The sequence below is a fragment of the Xenopus laevis genome, chromosome 9_10S, assembly GCF_017654675.1.
Source record: "Xenopus laevis strain J_2021 chromosome 9_10S, Xenopus_laevis_v10.1, whole genome shotgun sequence".
In the NCBI taxonomy this organism is placed as follows: domain Eukaryota; kingdom Metazoa; phylum Chordata; class Amphibia; order Anura; family Pipidae; genus Xenopus; species Xenopus laevis.
In genome coordinates, this window is record NC_054388.1 from 36525003 (window position 1) to 36541406 (window position 16404).

General features: G+C 44.7%; 2 protein-coding genes across 3 annotated transcripts; both read left to right on the forward strand.

Annotated features, from left to right (window-relative positions):
* Nucleotides 1-405: 405 nt before the first annotated feature.
* LOC121399011 lies at nt 406-5059 on the forward strand. The gene is made up of 2 exons (XM_041578763.1): nt 406-1429; nt 4713-5059. The coding sequence occupies exons 1-2, from the start codon at nt 565-567 to the stop codon at nt 5057-5059; spliced, it is 1212 nt and encodes a 403-aa protein (XP_041434697.1). The 5' UTR covers nt 406-564.
* Nucleotides 5060-8977: 3918 nt separating this feature from the next.
* On the forward strand, nt 8978-12822 carry LOC108702766 (reactive oxygen species modulator 1). 2 transcript variants are annotated; one of them, XM_018238424.2, is made up of 3 exons: nt 8978-9116; nt 11690-11820; nt 12636-12822. In XM_018238424.2, exons 2-3 carry the CDS (start codon nt 11690-11692, stop codon nt 12742-12744), a joined length of 240 nt encoding a protein of 79 aa, XP_018093913.1. In that variant the 5' UTR covers nt 8978-9116; the 3' UTR covers nt 12745-12822. The 2 variants fall into 2 exon arrangements, with proteins under 2 accessions (XP_018093913.1, XP_018093914.1); XM_018238425.2 differs by lacking the exon at nt 8978-9116 and adding an exon at nt 9166-9305.
* Nucleotides 12823-16404: the final 3582 nt, after the last annotated feature.

The window sequence follows — 16404 nt, forward strand, 5'->3', positions numbered from 1 at the left end:
ACTCCCTGGAGTGGACCAGCGCAGAAGGGTAAGTAACAAGTTAGGGGCATTTGCCCAGCGGGACGAGTAGGCCAGGGGGGAGGAGGGAGGGTGGGCCACAAATGGGAGGGGGGAGGGTGGTTTGCGCCGACTAGGTTTCCTTCCCCTTTAAGGCAGCTTGCATTAACTCATAAGCAACCAAGCAACCTATCTGATACTCATTGTAAGCAGCAGTCCTGTCCTGCTTTATGGCTGAGATTCTAGCTATCTTTATAACAGAGCATTCCGTCACAATGGTACAGATTCCATCTGGTACACAATGTAAGCAGCAGTCCTGCCTTGCTTTATGGCTGAGATTCTAGCTATCTTTATAACAGGGCATTCCGTCACAGTGGCACAGATCCTATCTGATACCCGTAGGGAGCAGACGTGTTTGGAGAGAGCTCGTGATTTTGAGAGAGAACTTGTGATTTTGACTTACCCAGGCCCTTCTGGGTCTGGGGAGGTTGATTTCTCAGCTGTTTTTGCGGCTTTATAGCCTTTACTTTTCTTTTTTGTTTTTGATTTATTTATTTATTTTTGGAAATGGTTAAGAAGTTGCCCCCAACAGAGGAAGCAGGGGCAATGAATACCCGAGCAAGGCTGGGATCCAGCAGGCGAGCAGTGAGCCAGAAAGCTGTAGTTGGTGCAGAAAAGAAAATGGCTGCTACTGTAAAGAAAGTGAACAAGAAAGGGAAAGTTTTGCCAAAGGAGGAGGAGGTGGAAGAGGTGTCTGTGGAGAGTGAGGAGGAAGAAAAGCTGGATGAGGTCCCTGAGTCAAGTCTGTCTGGGTTTGCGGCATCTGAGCCCCCTGTGCAACATGTTGCGGAACTACAAGTCTCTACATCTGGAGCTTCAGCAAAGGTTTGTGAATCCCAAGCTACCTGTGTCCCAGAGAGCACCCCCCAAGGAACAAGCAGGTCCCCCATAGCTATGGAGGAGGAAAGTCCTGTGGCCAGCGCAGCCTGGAGCCCCTGGTCTGGTATTTGCATCAGTCAGGGAGCAGAGGGGAGCGGTGCTTTGCCTTGGGAAAAGGAAGGTACAAGCGGCTGTACTGACACACAAGCAGCTGCTGCTATGGACAGTGACCCCCAGCTGAGGGAGAAAGCAGGTACCAGCTGCATTGCAGTAATGGAGGCCGGCCATGTGCTTGGGAAGGAGGACGCCATTTTGGAAGCAGAGACAGGCTTGTGCACAGCAAAGGGGAAGCTCCGCCCACCCAGTGAAAGCTGCAGAGAGTCCAGCAGAGACAGTAAGAAAGGAAAGATTCCAGCAAAGAATCAGGGAACCCCCCCCCCACAAATGGCACCGACTGCTGCTGCTTCAGCAGAGGGAGGAATGGAGGCAAGCATGGACTGTGGCTACCTGGCAGAGACTGTGGCTTTACAGGTGCTGGAGGAGAAATCTGCAGGTAACAAACAAACTGACTTTTCCTTAATTGCCTGTGTGGGGGGGGGGTTTCCTCTAATGAGACTGTTGCTGCTACAGACTGTGTCTCTAAAGACTTTTCTGGGGTCTCCACCTCTAAAGACTCTGTAAATCAGGAGGAAATTGCTAAAGCTCTAAAGACTATGGAGTTTTTGCAGCAGAGGAAAAAAGAACTAAATAATGTGATTGCAAAAGAACTTAGTTTGGCTGCCAAAGCGACTGGAGAGTTAAGAGGGCAGAGAATAAGAAAGACTGCTATGTACAATAAAGAGTTGGAGGAACTGGAGGAAGAAATTAAAAAGTCTTTCCTTATAATTAAACCATGGGAAGAGATTTATAAGAACCGGGAAAGGTTTGAGCAGATGGAAAAAGGGAAATGTTTTTCTTCTAATGTTTCCTCTAATATCCCTGCTAATGTTGTTGTGCAGCCAGAGTGTGTGAGTGCAGGTATGAGTGCAGGTGTGAGTGGGGCAAGTGGTGAGAGAGAGACTGTGAGTGAGGGGGTACAGGGGGGTGAGAGTGCTGGTGTGGGGGGGATGGGAGAGGGGACTGTGGGGGGCAGTAAGGCTGCTCCAGAGGTTGGGCAAGAGAGAAGCCAAGCACCTGTGAATGTGTGGGAAAGGAGGAGGCTGTTTGCTAACTCATCTGGGCTAAATAGATCCTTTGATGGGCCAGTGTTTAAGAGGCGCAATGTGGTGAGAATTAAATGGGAGGGGGAGCAAGACAAATTCCCAGGTTGGAGATATGTGGCACGTAACCTGGTGAAAGAGTCTATGGGTTTCACTACTAATGATGTCAATGCTTTTCTTGATATTTCTGTTACTGAATATGATCTCAGCTTTAAATTGTCCCAGGGGATGGAGAGGTTTTGGGCTCTTTATGACCAAAAGAAAAACACAAAAGAGTGGGAAAATTTTAAGGCAATCCCAATCTCACGTCCTGAAACCAAAAATGTAACCATCATTTTCAAACACGAATCAGTCCCCCTGAGGATATCCTTGTTTGGTTAAAGAGACAATGCACAGTACTAACCCCTCTCATCAAGATCTATAATGAGGAAGGTTTTTGGGCGGGAGGATGGAAAGCCCAAGTGAAACTAGAGGTTCATTACAATGTCCCAAGCACCTCCCTAACTCATTTTTCATAGGAAGAGAAAGGGGGGTTTGTTTTTACCCAGGCCAACCTCGCCAATGCTTTAAGTGTGGGTCAAACAGACACTTGGCCATTAACTGTGAAACCAAGGTGTGTGCTCTGTGTGGTGCTAAAAGCCATACCAGCAAGGAATGTAATGAGGTCAGGTGCAACCTATGTAATGCTCTGGGTCATACACACAGGGACTGCCCCAATGCTTGGCATAACATTGTCAGAGATTGCCCTAATTTGGAGCGGGAATTTCAGGAGGAGGAGGAGCGGGAGGAGGGGAGGGAGCATGAGGAAGAAATGGAGTTGGAGACCAGGGTGGAAGAAGTAGTGGAGCCTGCAGTCCCTCGGGAAACTAGGGGGAAGGATAAAGGGACAGAGAAGGAGGACTGGACTGTGGTAGGAGCAAAGGGGAATAAACAACAGGGAAAGATGGTTGTTAAGGCAGGTGTGAGCACATCAAACAGATTTACCCTCCCAGGTGGGAAGAGTTGGGGGGAGATGGCAGAGGAGGAGGAGGAGGAGGAGGAAGAAAGGCAGATAGAGAAGGAAGAAAGGGACAGAGAGGAGAAGAAAAAGAAAAAGAAAAGGCGAAAAACAAAGAAGGAAGAATATCCCCAGAACCCGATGCAGGCCAGACTCCAAGAATCCCAGAAGTTCTAGAAGTTACTGGGGAAGAGCAGGGGAAAAAGAGGAAGGAGAGAGACTCTGGGGAAGGAGGTTCCTTTGAGGAGGAGTTTCTGTTTTTTGTAGAAGGGGATGAATCTCAGGGGATGCAAGTTGAGATGTGGGGAAGGAGGGGAAGAGTCTTCAGCAAAACTCCCTAAAACATGATGGGTTCCCCAATTTCTTTTTGCACCCTTAATGTGAGAAGCATTAGGTCTCCCAAGGCACGATTGGTAGCATTTGAGTTTTTATTTTCCTTGGTGGTAGATATCATTTTTGTTCAGGAGACTCGCCTAACTAATAGGTACGATATCTACAATGCAAAAAGAGACTGGCAGAAAGGGCCCTCATTTTGGTCCATAGCAGAGGAACAGGCGGGAGGAGTGGGGATTCTGTTTAATGGTGACAGGCACATTGAAGTTAAGAGGTTGGTGGAGGTTAAAATGGGCAGGTGTTTGTTACTTGATATTAAGATAGAAGGGGAAGATCTAAGATTAATTAATATGTATGGGCCCCAATCAGTGGTGGAGAGGAAGGAACTCATAAGAGAAATGAGACAATATTTGCACACCTCAATGCCAGTCATCCTAGCCGGGGATTTCAACCAAGTGACAGGGCCAGGGGATAGATCTGGTATGTATAGGAAATATGAGGGAGCATTTCTCAATGAGGTGGTTCAAACAGCAGGGTTGGTGGATGTGGCTACTGAAGGGGGTAGGAAGGCCAAGCACACGTATTTTTGTGGCTCCCGCAGTAGTAGAATTGACCAGATTTATATTAAAGCTGGTGCTCCTTTTTCAGGGGTTAAGGAGATTGAAGTGGGGTTTTCTGACCACTTGGTTCTTTTCTTTGAATATGGGGTATCAGATAGTATGGGGGTTGGTAAAGGTCTGTGGAGGTTAGGTTCAGAAATACTAAAGGATGAGGAACAAAAACCCTTTTGCGAGTTTGTTGTACAAAATATTCTGTCGAAAATTATTTTTTATGATTCACCAACACAGTGGTGGGAAGAGGCCAAGAGGTCATTTCGGGCTTTCTTCAAGTCCCTATCTGTTAAAAGGGAGGGAAATAGACAATGGCAGTACCAGTCCTTGAGAAAGAAGCTGGAGTCCTATATTTCAGATGGGGTGGTGGGGGAAAAAGTGACCCAGTTAAAGAACCAAATGAAGCAGTATCAGTACAGCCGCCAGAGGTCTCTGGTTCCTGAGAGGGATTCTGGGATGAAAATTTCCCCAGATCCTTTTAGGAACTGTAAAGAGTCAGTTAAAAGGAAACTGGTGAGGGGTCTCATTGACTTCCAGGGTAAAGAGCAAAAGACAAGGGAGGGAATACTGGAGGTCGTGAGATCCTACTATGCTGCTTTGTTTGGGGAGAGAACTTTGGAGAGGGAAAGGATGACAGCTTTCTTAGAGACGACCCAGGGCCTGACACAAATAATTTGGATTTTTCCCCCTTGACAGCTAAAATCACGGAGGAGGAGGTAAAGTTGGCGATAGAGAGTCTGCAGAATAAGAAAGCTCCAGGTCCGGATGGCTTAACATCAGAATTCTATAAGACCTTTAAAGATCTGTTGGCTCCGGCACTTGTTGAGGTGTTTAACTGTTGCTTAGAGGAAGATGACCTCCCGCCATCTATGCAGTTTTCCTCTTTGATTTTGCTGTCAAAGGTAAGGACGAGAAGCATATTGAGAACTGGAGGCCGATTGCCCTGCTCAATACAGATAGAAAGATTCTCGCAAAGGTTATTTTCTTTCGTTAAAGTTTATTTTCAAGCACTTTATTGTCTGACTGTCAGTTCTGCACGGTGAAGGGGCGGAGCATTTTTGGAGCTGTCTTTACCATTAGAGAGGCTCTGGAATTATGCAAAGCTCAAAGGTGGGGGAAATACTTTCTGTGTTTAGATCAGTCAAAAGCCTTTGATAGGGTGAATCACCAGTACCTATGGGCTGTTTTGTCTAAATACGGTATCCCGGGTCAGTTCATTAGTTGGATAAAAGTTTTGTACAAAGGGGCGAGAAGCTTCCCACTGATTAACGGTTGGCAGGGTGAAGACTTCCAGGTTGGGGCAGGAGTAAGACAGGGGTGCCCTCTGAGTCCTTTGCTGTATGCATTTGCGTTAGATCCTTTTCTTAGATCGCTGCAGGAAGGTAACTTGGAGGGTATCTGTGCACCCAGTGGTCAGCGCCTGAGGTTGGTGGCCTACGTGGATGATGTGACAATGGTTATCTCAAAGCCTGAAGAGGTGGAGAGAGTCTCCTGTTGCATCAGAAGCTACTCAGAGGCCTCAGGGTCTCTAGTCAATAGTGAAAAGTCGGAAGCTTTGTGGAGTCTGGAGGAAGAGCCCAGTTTTGAGTTAAGAACCTTCCCTGTTGCCTCCTCTCAAGTTAAAATACTAGGGGTTAAATTTGGGAGGGAAGATAATGCCAGGCTAAATTGGGAAGAGAAGTTGGATACCGGTTTGGCAAAAGTTCAGCGTTGGAAAGGGTGGAAGCTGACCTATAGGGAAAGAGTTAAACTTATTAAGACTTTTCTGATCCCGTTGTTTTTGTATGTGTCCTGTGTGTTCCCTTTGCCAGAATCTTTCTATGCTCGAGTCTATAGCTTATTCTTCCAGATGATCTGGGGGAATAGGCTAAACCAAGTCAAAAGAGGGGTAACGTTCCTGCAGAGGAAAGAGGGAGGTTTGGGGATGGTCTGTCCTGTGACCTTCTTTGGTGTCATGTTCCTAAAGTTTAACTTTGGGGGTCTGACTCAAGGAACAAGCTCCCTGTGGGAAAGTTGTATCAGGTCTTGGGCATCGTCTTTTATCGTGGACTGGTTGCAGGGCGGTAGGGCGAAAGAGGTCCGTGTAAGACAGAGCTATTTCCCTCCACACATTGCCCATGCCCTTAAGCTGATAAAGAGGTGGGGCATTGGGGCAGCAGAAATAACATCAACCCCAAGGAAGCAAATCTATGCCAGGGTACTAACATCCTTCTTTACTGTCCCACTGGCTATAAGAGACTGTACCAGCAAAACCCTGGAGGAGATACTAAAGTATTTAAACAGCGTGAGACTCCCCCCAAAACTCTTTGATAACTCCTGGCTGACACTGCAGGGCAAGTTGTATGCGCGGGGCAACATGAAATATCTGAGTCATGTAAGAAAAGAGTGTCCCTGGGGGTGTGGGGTGGAGGAGAGTCAAGAGCACTTTTTGGTGGATTGTTCGGTGTCAAACAGTTTATATGAGGGTGTACTGAAGGTGTTGGGTATTTATAATATATGTGCTAATGACTATGCAGAAAGAGCCTATGGGATCATTTATAGGAAGCACCGCTATAACCAAGAGACTGTATTTATTATATTGTCAGTCATTCGATACCATCTGTGGTCTATCCGATGTATGAAAACCTTTGGGAAAGACAATCAATCAATAGACCAAACAAGTAAAATCTTAAGGGAAATTGTGTTTATTAAAGTCAATGAGATTCAGAAAAAAAGCTTGAATGAAAAAAATTGGTTGAACTTTGATTTCTCTTGGTCAAATTCTTTGTAAATAATGTACATATTGTAATATAATGTCATTTTGATATAATTTGAATTTGTTATGCTTTGTATTGTTTTTATTTTAAATAAAAATCCCTATCTGATACTCATTGTAAGCAGCAGTCCTGCCTTGCTTTATGGCTGAGATTCTAGCTATCTTTATAACAGAGCATTCCGTCACAATGGTACAGATTCGGATACCCATTGTAAGCAGAGGCCGCGCACCACTTTATGGCTCCTACTATTCCCCCTCTATATGCTATGAACTAAGACTCGTACTATAGAATGAAGTGTACAGGCAAGCAAGAGTAACTTGTACGCAAACTTCCAGCTTTAGCTGCCCATCTGGAATACAGTAATTTTCGGTTGTGGCTACTGAAACATGTTGCCATCGTTACCTTAAGAGCAAGATTGTTTGATTCTGTTGCGCCACTTGTAAAAATGATCTCCCTAGGATCCACTCCAATCAGAGAGGCAACTTGCTACAGAATTAAGGGAAACTAAGAATTAAAAGGAACACCATTAAAGTCGACTGCATTTCTCCATTTCTTCTAAATGTAAACATCCCTTTTATCCCATTGGCCCAGACCACAGTATCTAGGAAAGTTTCAGGCCCTTTACTAAGCTGCTAATACACATCAGCTGTTACCATATCACTGCCATCTAGTAGCTCAAATCACAAATTAAAGCCAATTTTTGGATGACTAAAGAGATTTTATGGCCGCTATTATTTTGAAGATTTCCACTGGATCTTTTGTCTAACAATGTTTCATAATAATGTGACCCCTACATGAAAGAGAAAATAACTGGCCCTCAATATATGAAATCTTGGACAGCATTCTAAGGTAAACAGTAGGACACTACCCATAGCTATGTATTAGTAGACACAGAATTCTACACACGGTTAAAGGAAAACTATACCCCAGAACAATATAGGTCTTTTTAAAACTTCTAGGAGGTCCCCATAGGCTAACATAGCAATTCGGCAGGTTTAAAGTAGGGATGCACCGAATCCAGGATTTGGTTCGGGATTCGGCCTTTTTCAGCAGGATTTGGCTTCGGCCGAATCATTCTGCCCAGCCAAACCGAATCCAAATTTGCATATGCAAATTAGGGGCAGAAAGGGAAATCATGTGACTTTTTGTCACAAAACAAGGAAGTAAAAAATGTTTTTCCCGTCCCTAATTTGCATCATCCAAAAATTGGCTTTAATTCGGATTCGGTTCGGCCTTAGCGAAAGATTCGGGGGTTCGGCTGAAACCAAAATAGTGGATCCGGTGCATCCCTAGTTTAAAGGGCGAAGTCTAAGTTTTTTTCAACAGTACTTCGATTTTCGAATGGTCGAATATTCAAAGTATTTTCAGTTCGAATTGAAGTCGAATTTTGCCTATTCGATGGTCGAACTACCCGAAAAATACTTCGAAATTCGAAGTTTTTTCATTTGAAAATTCACTTCGACCTTTGATAAATTCACCCCTTAGGGTTAGTTCACACGAGGAGATTCGGGGAGATTTTGTCGCCTGGCGACTAATCGCCTCGTCTTCTGAGCGACAATCTCCCCGAACTGCCTCAGCGTGTTTTCCCATAGGCTATAATGAAAAGTCGCCTGCGCTAAAGCACACGCGGCAATGCGTTTTCCAAAGTTGCCTCCGTGAGGCAACTTCGGGCGACTATGGAAAACGCATCGCTGCGTGTGCTTTAGCGCAGGCGACTTTTCATTATAGCCTATGGGAAAACACACTGAGGCAGTTCAGCGACAAAATCTCCCCGAATCTCCTCGTGTGAACTAACCCTTAGAGTTGCAGTATTTCTGGTCAGGTGATCTCTGAGGCAGCACACAGACCATCACAAAATGGTGGTTCAAGGCAAGAGATGTAAAAGGGCAAGATTTGCTTAAATCTATATATACCAGCTGGGGATGATGAGGGTTTGGGGAGGGATAGTTAAATGTTGTCATACAAGTTTAGGGACATTGAGGTTCTCTAGAGACAGTGTGGCTGTACTGGGGACAGTGATGTACGTCTGGGGGCAATAACGTGCTCATAATAGACTGGGCATCTAGTTAACCCAATCACTACACAGCAGAGAACATCACAACACAACATAACACTACACAGCACTACACTGTACATCACATCACAGCAGAGCACATCACTACACAACACTTCACAACACCTCCCACAACTGTAGTTCCGCGCTGTCACTTGAGAACATGACAGGATGTATACAGGTAGGACAGGGCGCTGATAGGCGGGACAGAAATACAACTTCCGGGAGGGGAAGAGCGAAAAGGCGTCACTAGGAAGGCCGAAGTCCTGTTGTACTGGGAACATTGCAGAGGTGAATACGCCAGCATGGGACCGGGGTGGTTTAGTAAAGGGAAGGTCTCGGGGAACAGCGAGGGAGCGGATGTGACTCATGCACGTTACATGGGAACTGTGGGTAGGCATTTAGTTTAGCGGATACTCTGCAGTGAGAGGACAGCAGAGCTACTGCGCAGTGCTGGGCAATGCCGGACTGGCGCTCCAGGTAACCCAGCCGGCCACGTCGCGGGCCTGCGCAACCGGGGACACGCGTGCGCTTTAATGTGCATCTTGGGACGTGGTGTTGGGCAATATACATGGGGGCTGGGTGTATCATCATGGCGTCTGGGTACAGTAAGGGTTAGTCACATGGGTATATCGTCGGAGCTAGTCCAGCTGGCCGCTTGCTGTGACAGGGCACAGAATTGAGGTCAGTAAGGGGGAGTGTATTTATTACGAGGGGCTTCTATCTAATGGCCCACAAGGGGGGCACGTCATTGGCTGTAGGTAGTGCAGGGGCGGGGTCACTAACGGGAAGGTTATTCATTGGTACAGGAGTTCTATCTAATAGCCTTGGTACAGGGGTCTGTCTAATAGCCTGCAAATGGGGGAAGGGCTGGGGGTATATCATGGGCTGTGGGTACTGCAGGGTAGTCACTAGGGGGAAGGGTATTTATTGGTGTGGGGGTCTGGTTAATAGCCTGTAGTGAGTGGGTATTTCATAGGCCTGGTAGCCAGAATGCTTGGGACCTGAGATTTCCAGATAATGGATCTTTCCTTAATTTGTATCTTCATACCTTAAATCTGCTAGGAAATAATTTAAACATTTAATTAGCCCAATGGGGTGGTTTTACCTCCAATAAGGATTGATTATATTTTAGTTTGGATGTCTGCGTGTTTTTATTATTACTGAGAAGAAGGAAATCATTTTTAGAAATGGATTATTTGGATATAATGGACTTTGTTTCTTTAAGCTTTTGGAGCTTTCTGGATAATGGGTTTCCGGGTTTAACGGATGTCATACCTGTACAGTATTGCTGCAAGTTCATCAGGTTTTCTTAAACAGGTTTTCAGTTGCACGTATATGATCATAGACTTGCCAAATCACTACACCCACATCAAGGGAACCCCACACAGTACTCCTGTTGGTTTACCTTCAGTCATATTTTCCATAAGCGGGCACCTCCCTGCATAGGTGCATTTCTTGGGTGAAACGTGTCTCCTGATCTGAGCATTGGTCTCACAGGCTGTAGCTTTTCTGTACTTTTTTTATTACGTTTATTTTTTAAGGCCACTATTAAAGAGATGGGGGGGGGTCTACAACGACATGGAAGGGTCCTTACACTCTGGATTTTGCTCCTTTGAATTCTGATCTGACTGTACTGATTAAAGGGCATGTAAAGCTGAAGATAAGGAAGCAGAGCTGTCCGGCACTCAAAACGGATCCACAGGACCAGAGATATTCAGTTAAAAGATATTTTTATTAGTAGAAAAATTAAAAATATATTTGCATCTCCATCCACCCTACGCGTTTCGCACCTTTTAGGGTGCTTAGTCATGAAAGCACCCTAAAAGGTGCGAAGCGCGTAGGGTGGATGGAGATGCAAATATATTTTTAATTTTTCTACTAATAAAAATATCTTTTAACTGAATATCTCTGGTACTGTGGATCCGTTTGAGTGCCGGACAGCTCTGCTTCCTTATCTTCTGTTGTACTGCTCCCTAAAGCTGGGGGTCTGGTGCACCCGGACCACTTTCACTGTATGGTGAGTTACTCTACATTTAATTCTGGAGCACCTTGTTCTCCTCTACACATTGGCATGTAAAGCTGGCCATAGATGTGCAGATTATAGCCTATGTTGGCCGATTAATCGTCTGTTGGGTTTGTTCCTGCCGTCCCCTGCAGTGGAACGTGAGAAGTACAATGGGGGTTCTAGCGATGGCAGGCAAAGGGAGAATGGGAGCTAGACTTCAGGGCAGAAGCAAAGGCAATCATAAGAAGGGATGAATTCTGAAATTGCGGTTAAAAGAGAAGGAAAGGCATTAACGAAGTAAGCTTTATCAGAAAGGTCTATAAAAATACACCAGTAAACCCTCAAAGTAATGCTGCTCTGGGTCCTCTGTCTCAAATGACCCCCTCCTTGATGTAATCTAAGCTCAGAGCTATGAGTGAGCAGGGAGAGACTCGGGCAGGAAGTGATGTCACAACAAGCTAATATGGCAGCTGCTATCCTAAACAAACAGAGAGCGCTTCTAGAGCTGTTTACTCGGGTATGGTAAAGCATTCTGCAGATGTGACTAATTTATTGGTGTTAAACTACTTTGGTAGCTTTCCTTCTCCTTTAAACCTGGGGTAAGAAAGACAGTTGTTTTAACATAGTGTTGAGGTGGTGGTTAACTGTTAAGCTGGTAAAGAAGATGACTGGTTGTAAGCATAAGTTGTGGAGGATAGAGAGGGGTCCAGCTGAAAAGGAAGAGAAAAGCTATGGAAACTGACCACCTATAACAGCCATGTGCTGAAGGCATTCGTGATGCATATCTTACAACTGCTTAAAAACCAGTTCAGTTTGCAGAATAGGGATAAATTGGTTATATTCTCTTCTCTTGTAGATGCCGGTGGCCGTAGGACCATATGGGCAGTCGCAACCCAATTGCTTTGACAGGGTGAAGATGGGCTTCATGATGGGATTTGCTGTGGGCATGGCAGCTGGCGCTCTGTTTGGCACCTTCTCCTGTCTACGGTGAGTACATGAGTGGATAGGTGTGTCCACCTTGTTATTGAAAGATCTGTCTAGTACCACTCTGCCATAGGCTTAAACCCAATTCTAATTAACTAAAATTCAAATTGTCTTTTCTGTAAACTGTGATCTTTCAGTAATAAGGGCTACAGCATTCTAAGCCTGTTTGTAGGAGATGTTCACTTTTAAAGAACCAATAGCCTCATCAAGTGTACTTTTGGCTCTAAATCTAAACCATATACAGAAGATTGCTGATTTTACCCACCCGGATTTTATGTTGTCCTGGAATTTATGGAATTGATCCTAGTCCCATACAGAGATCGGCATCTCCCCCCCCCCCCTCCTGAAGTACAATTTACTGGAAAGTATGCCTTTTTAAAGCTATCCCCTGAGAAATGTAAAATCTGAGTTCCAAACTAGTGCAAATTAATGGTTCTGAAGTGCACACACCCTCCTGTGCCTGCCCTCCCTCCCTCCCGTGCCCGGCCCTTCCTGCTTCCCGTGTCCATCCCTGCCTCCGGTGCCCGCCCCTTCCTGCCTTCCGTGCCCGTCCCTCCCGTGCCCATCCCTCCCTCCAGTGTCCGTCCCTTCCTCCATCCCCTCCCTCTATAACTGAATCCTGTCCTGTGTGCATAAAATAAGTTAATGCACTACACACGTGTTGTAGTAAATACAGATCTACATAATTCTGTGTCAACAAAGTTACACCCAACAACCATTGATGATGAGAAATTGAGTCTGCCTTTCAGTGTATTTATGCCTCATTTCCTTCTTATGCATGGGACTGTGCTAATGGAATATTTGCTTCTGTTTTGCAGATTTGGAATGAGGGGAAGGGAGCTAATGGGCGGAGTTGGAAAGACCATGATGCAAAGTGGCGGAACCTTCGGAACGTTTATGGCCATTGGGATGGGAATTCGATGTTGATCTATCTTTTTTTTTTGTATTTTTTTTTGTCTGTTCATTAATGATCTACACAATGAAGCTATGAATTTATTCACTTTGTATATTGTGTCTGTTCTCTTGTGGTCCAGTCAGTAACACTAGTTCTTGGGATGTTTGAAAGCATTCATTTGATGCACATATGACTTTGTTATGCCTACCTCTTCTAAAAAGCAACTGCTTAACTTGGCACCTGCTCGTAGGTTGTCAATCAAAGGTCATACAATCCCTCTAGTGCCTCTAGGCAGTATCTACTGCTGAAGAAAAAGTAAATATTAGGTAAATGATCAATTCAACCTGGCACAAGAAATTATGGGCGGTGCAGTTTTAGTGGAATGATTGTGCACAAGTGGAAGGGCTTTTGCTGATAAGTTTCATAGATCCCCAGTGATGCTGCAGTAAGTAAGGGGCGAGTCTACAGTATGTGTTGCACAGGGTAGTGGCAGATCATATCCTGACACCATTAGCAGATGTGCTCTAGCCACACTGCCAGTAAAATCAACCATCTTGAATCCATTCCACTGACAAGGGAAGGGGTCACCACAGATACATTTCACATGATTATACAGGTATAGGCCCTGTTATATGAAAAGCTCAGGACCTGGAATTTTCCAGATCTTTCTATAATTTGGATCTTCATATTATAAGTCTGCTAAAAACCATACAAACATTAAATAAACCTAATAGGGTTGTTTTGCCACCAGTTTGGATGGATTCACACAGTTTAGCTACCCTCAAGTACAATGTACTATTTCATTATTACAGAGAAAAGGGAAATTATTAAAATTAGGATTATTTGTTTAAAATGTACTTAATGGGAGATGACTTTCCCCCTAATTTTGGAGTTTTCTGGATAATGGGTTTACAAAAAAGGGCTCTCATACTTGTACCAACCATCCTACGGTTTAAATATTTGCAGTGAGTCCATGCTTTTACTGTGGCAGTGATGAGGGCGGGACCCATTCTGTCTGCCTACCTCTAGTTTGGGCCCTTCTGTAACTGGCAGCTGGCTAAAGGACCAGTGGTATTTTTCCTGTGGGAAATCAAGGGTTTATCTTCAGTGCCCTTGGCCCCACACTGGCCATATGGCTCAGCATTTACTTACATATAGTGCTAGCACTTAACTAAATCAGTATAGAGGTTACAGGCAGCCACAAAAAATTGTCATAAAGGGTTCTAACCCCCAAACATTGCATTTTTCTGCTAATAAATACGCACAGGCTTGTCCATGTCTTACGAATGCCAGTGATTCCATTATCTACTTCCAGGTGCACATGCCCCAGACCTCCAGCTTAAGGTGGAGGTATTAAACCAGAAAATGGCAGACACTCACAGATCCCATAGGACAGTCAAGTATAAAAAAACTGCAGACTTGGAGGCCCAGACATAGGAAAGCCTTTTGTGTTTTGTGCCCCTGGGCACTTAATCATAAAAGACCGATGTCTAATGGATGTGGTTTGGACAAAAATATCATGGCAAATACAGCATCCCATACGAGACACAAAGCCAGTAAAGCGAGGATAAGCCTTTATGTACAGCTGTGTTCAGAATAATGGCAGTCTGACATCACTAACCTGATCAATCACTGTTTTTGGTAGAAATTCTATTTCTACATGGCAAATAATGTACTAGTAGGTGTAGTAGAGTAATGGAAAACCAACAGATTCAACAGTCAGGGCATGCATGCTGCTGATTCTGTGTAATTAAATCATTAATTGAGGCTTGTTTCAAATAATAACAGTGTGGAGTTCAATTAGTGAGGTCATTTATTCAGTGCAAAAACAGGTGTCAATTATGGCCTTATTTAAGAAAGGAAGGCATCAAATGCTGTGCATACTGGTTATAGTGCATTTCTCTCTGAACATTGGAGTAAAATTGGTCCCAGTACCTACAGACAATGACAGGAAGATAATCACATATTAGCTGCCTTAGGTTTAAGGCTAGGGCAACACTGGGGCTGAAATCAGCCTGCTAAATTATGCAGCCCCTACTTGGGCAGTAGTCTTATCTTCTTTTCACATCCAGAACCATTGTGTCAGCTCCCACATGAACACCGCTGATTCTGGACATGAAACAGGAGGCTGCATTTTTGTGCTGTAATCAGCCGAGTGTGTTTGAGCTAGAGCCAACACTACAGTTCCAGATGTGTTTTATGTGGAAGCTCAAGGTCGTTCTTATTGAATATGTTTCTCAGCCTGCTAAGCAATGGAGGCAAGAATCCACTGCTGTTCTTGCATTGTCTCAGCTCAGCTGCAGGAAGATGTGGTGGATTTTGGCACCAAATCCGCCACATTTGCCTGCATGTGAGCAGTAGCAATGTATTTGGGCGCTGGCACATCGAGCAGCAATGGTGAAGTGGATTTTCGTCTTTTCTCTGCAGGCCAAGATCTGCAAAGCCAGGCACTAGCCCCTGCGTATTTTAGTTGGGAGTAGTCATTCTTACCCTCCAAGGCAGTGATCCCCAACAGTAGCTCGTGAGCAACATGTTGCGCTTCAACCCCTTGGATGTTGCTCCCAGTGGCCTCAAAGCAGGTGCTTACTTTTGAATTCCAGGCTTGGAGGCAAGTTTTAGTTGTATAAAAACCAGGTGTACTGCCAAACAGAGTCTCCTGTAGGCTGACATCCACATTTTGGCTACTAAATGACCAATCACAACACTTATTTTGCACCCCATGAACATTTTTCATGCTAGTGTTGCTCCCCAACTCCTTCTACTTCTGAATGTTGCTCCAATGTTGCAGTGGCCTAAATGGCACCTGTTAAAAAATGGCTAATAGAGCCTACACTTTGGTTGGGGTAACAAATCGGGTTTGTTTTTTTAAACCACCCCAACCCCAAGTGCTAAGCCACCAGGAGGGAGTTCCCAGCAGGAGCTTCTGGTGCAAAGACCCATGTTTAGTCATGACCTTCTTATTAATCTGGCACTTTGATAATAGGTGCCATTTAACAGGACTTGTGTTAAGATTTAATCCTGGCTTCTTAAAAATACATATTTTGCCTGTTTTTTGCACTAAGGCTATGGGCACACGGGCTGAAGGCTCCACTGCTAGCCTGTAATTTTTTTTTGCAGACTGAGAGAAGCAAATCATCTTCATTGGTTTATATTATAGCCTGCGTGTGCTTACCTGCAGCAGAGCAGCCCAAATATGCAAAAGGAGACATCTTCAGGCCAACCTTTTCTCCGCTGCATTTGAGAGCGAGTCAAATAAATAGAACTGAGGCACAGAGCGGATCTGCTTCTCTTTGCCTGCAAAAAATACACACGCTGAGAGCAGTGGAGCCTTCAGCCTGTGCCCAAAAGCTACTTTGAAAGTTGGGCTATTTTCCTACTTCCTTTATAAACAAGCCAATATTTTCAGAGCTCTCTATCTACCCTTGAACAAACTAATCTCTCCCCGAACCAGCCTTTGAGCAGCTCATTATCAGGGGTTTTTACCAGTGCCTGAAGTTCTCCTGATCATGTAGTACTAAAGTGAAATTGTCTTTATATTCTTGTTCAGTGGCAAAAATAGAAACCATAGATAGCAAATGCAAATACCATTTACAGGAGAAAAAATGCCATGCTTTTGCGTGCCATTTTTGTGTTACTGGGATTCGGGGAGACTAGTTGTCCGGCAACAAATCTCTTCTTCGGTATGACTAATC

What these genes read in the sequence shown, in the direction of transcription:
- LOC121399011 (XM_041578763.1), top strand. Translation starts at nt 565, where the DNA reads ATGGTTAAGAAGTTGCCCCCAACAGAGGAAGCAGGGGCAATGAATACC. An exon ending in GCTGGAGGAGAAATCTGCAG is followed by an intron (nt 1,430 to 4,712) that starts GTAACAAACAAA and finishes CCCCCTTGACAG; the next exon opens with CTAAAATCACGGAGGAGGAG.
- LOC108702766 (XM_018238424.2), top strand. Translation starts at nt 11,690, where the DNA reads ATGCCGGTGGCCGTAGGACCATATGGGCAGTCGCAACCCAATTGCTTT. An exon ending in GGCACCTTCTCCTGTCTACG is followed by an intron (nt 11,821 to 12,635) that starts GTGAGTACATGA and finishes TCTGTTTTGCAG; the next exon opens with ATTTGGAATGAGGGGAAGGG.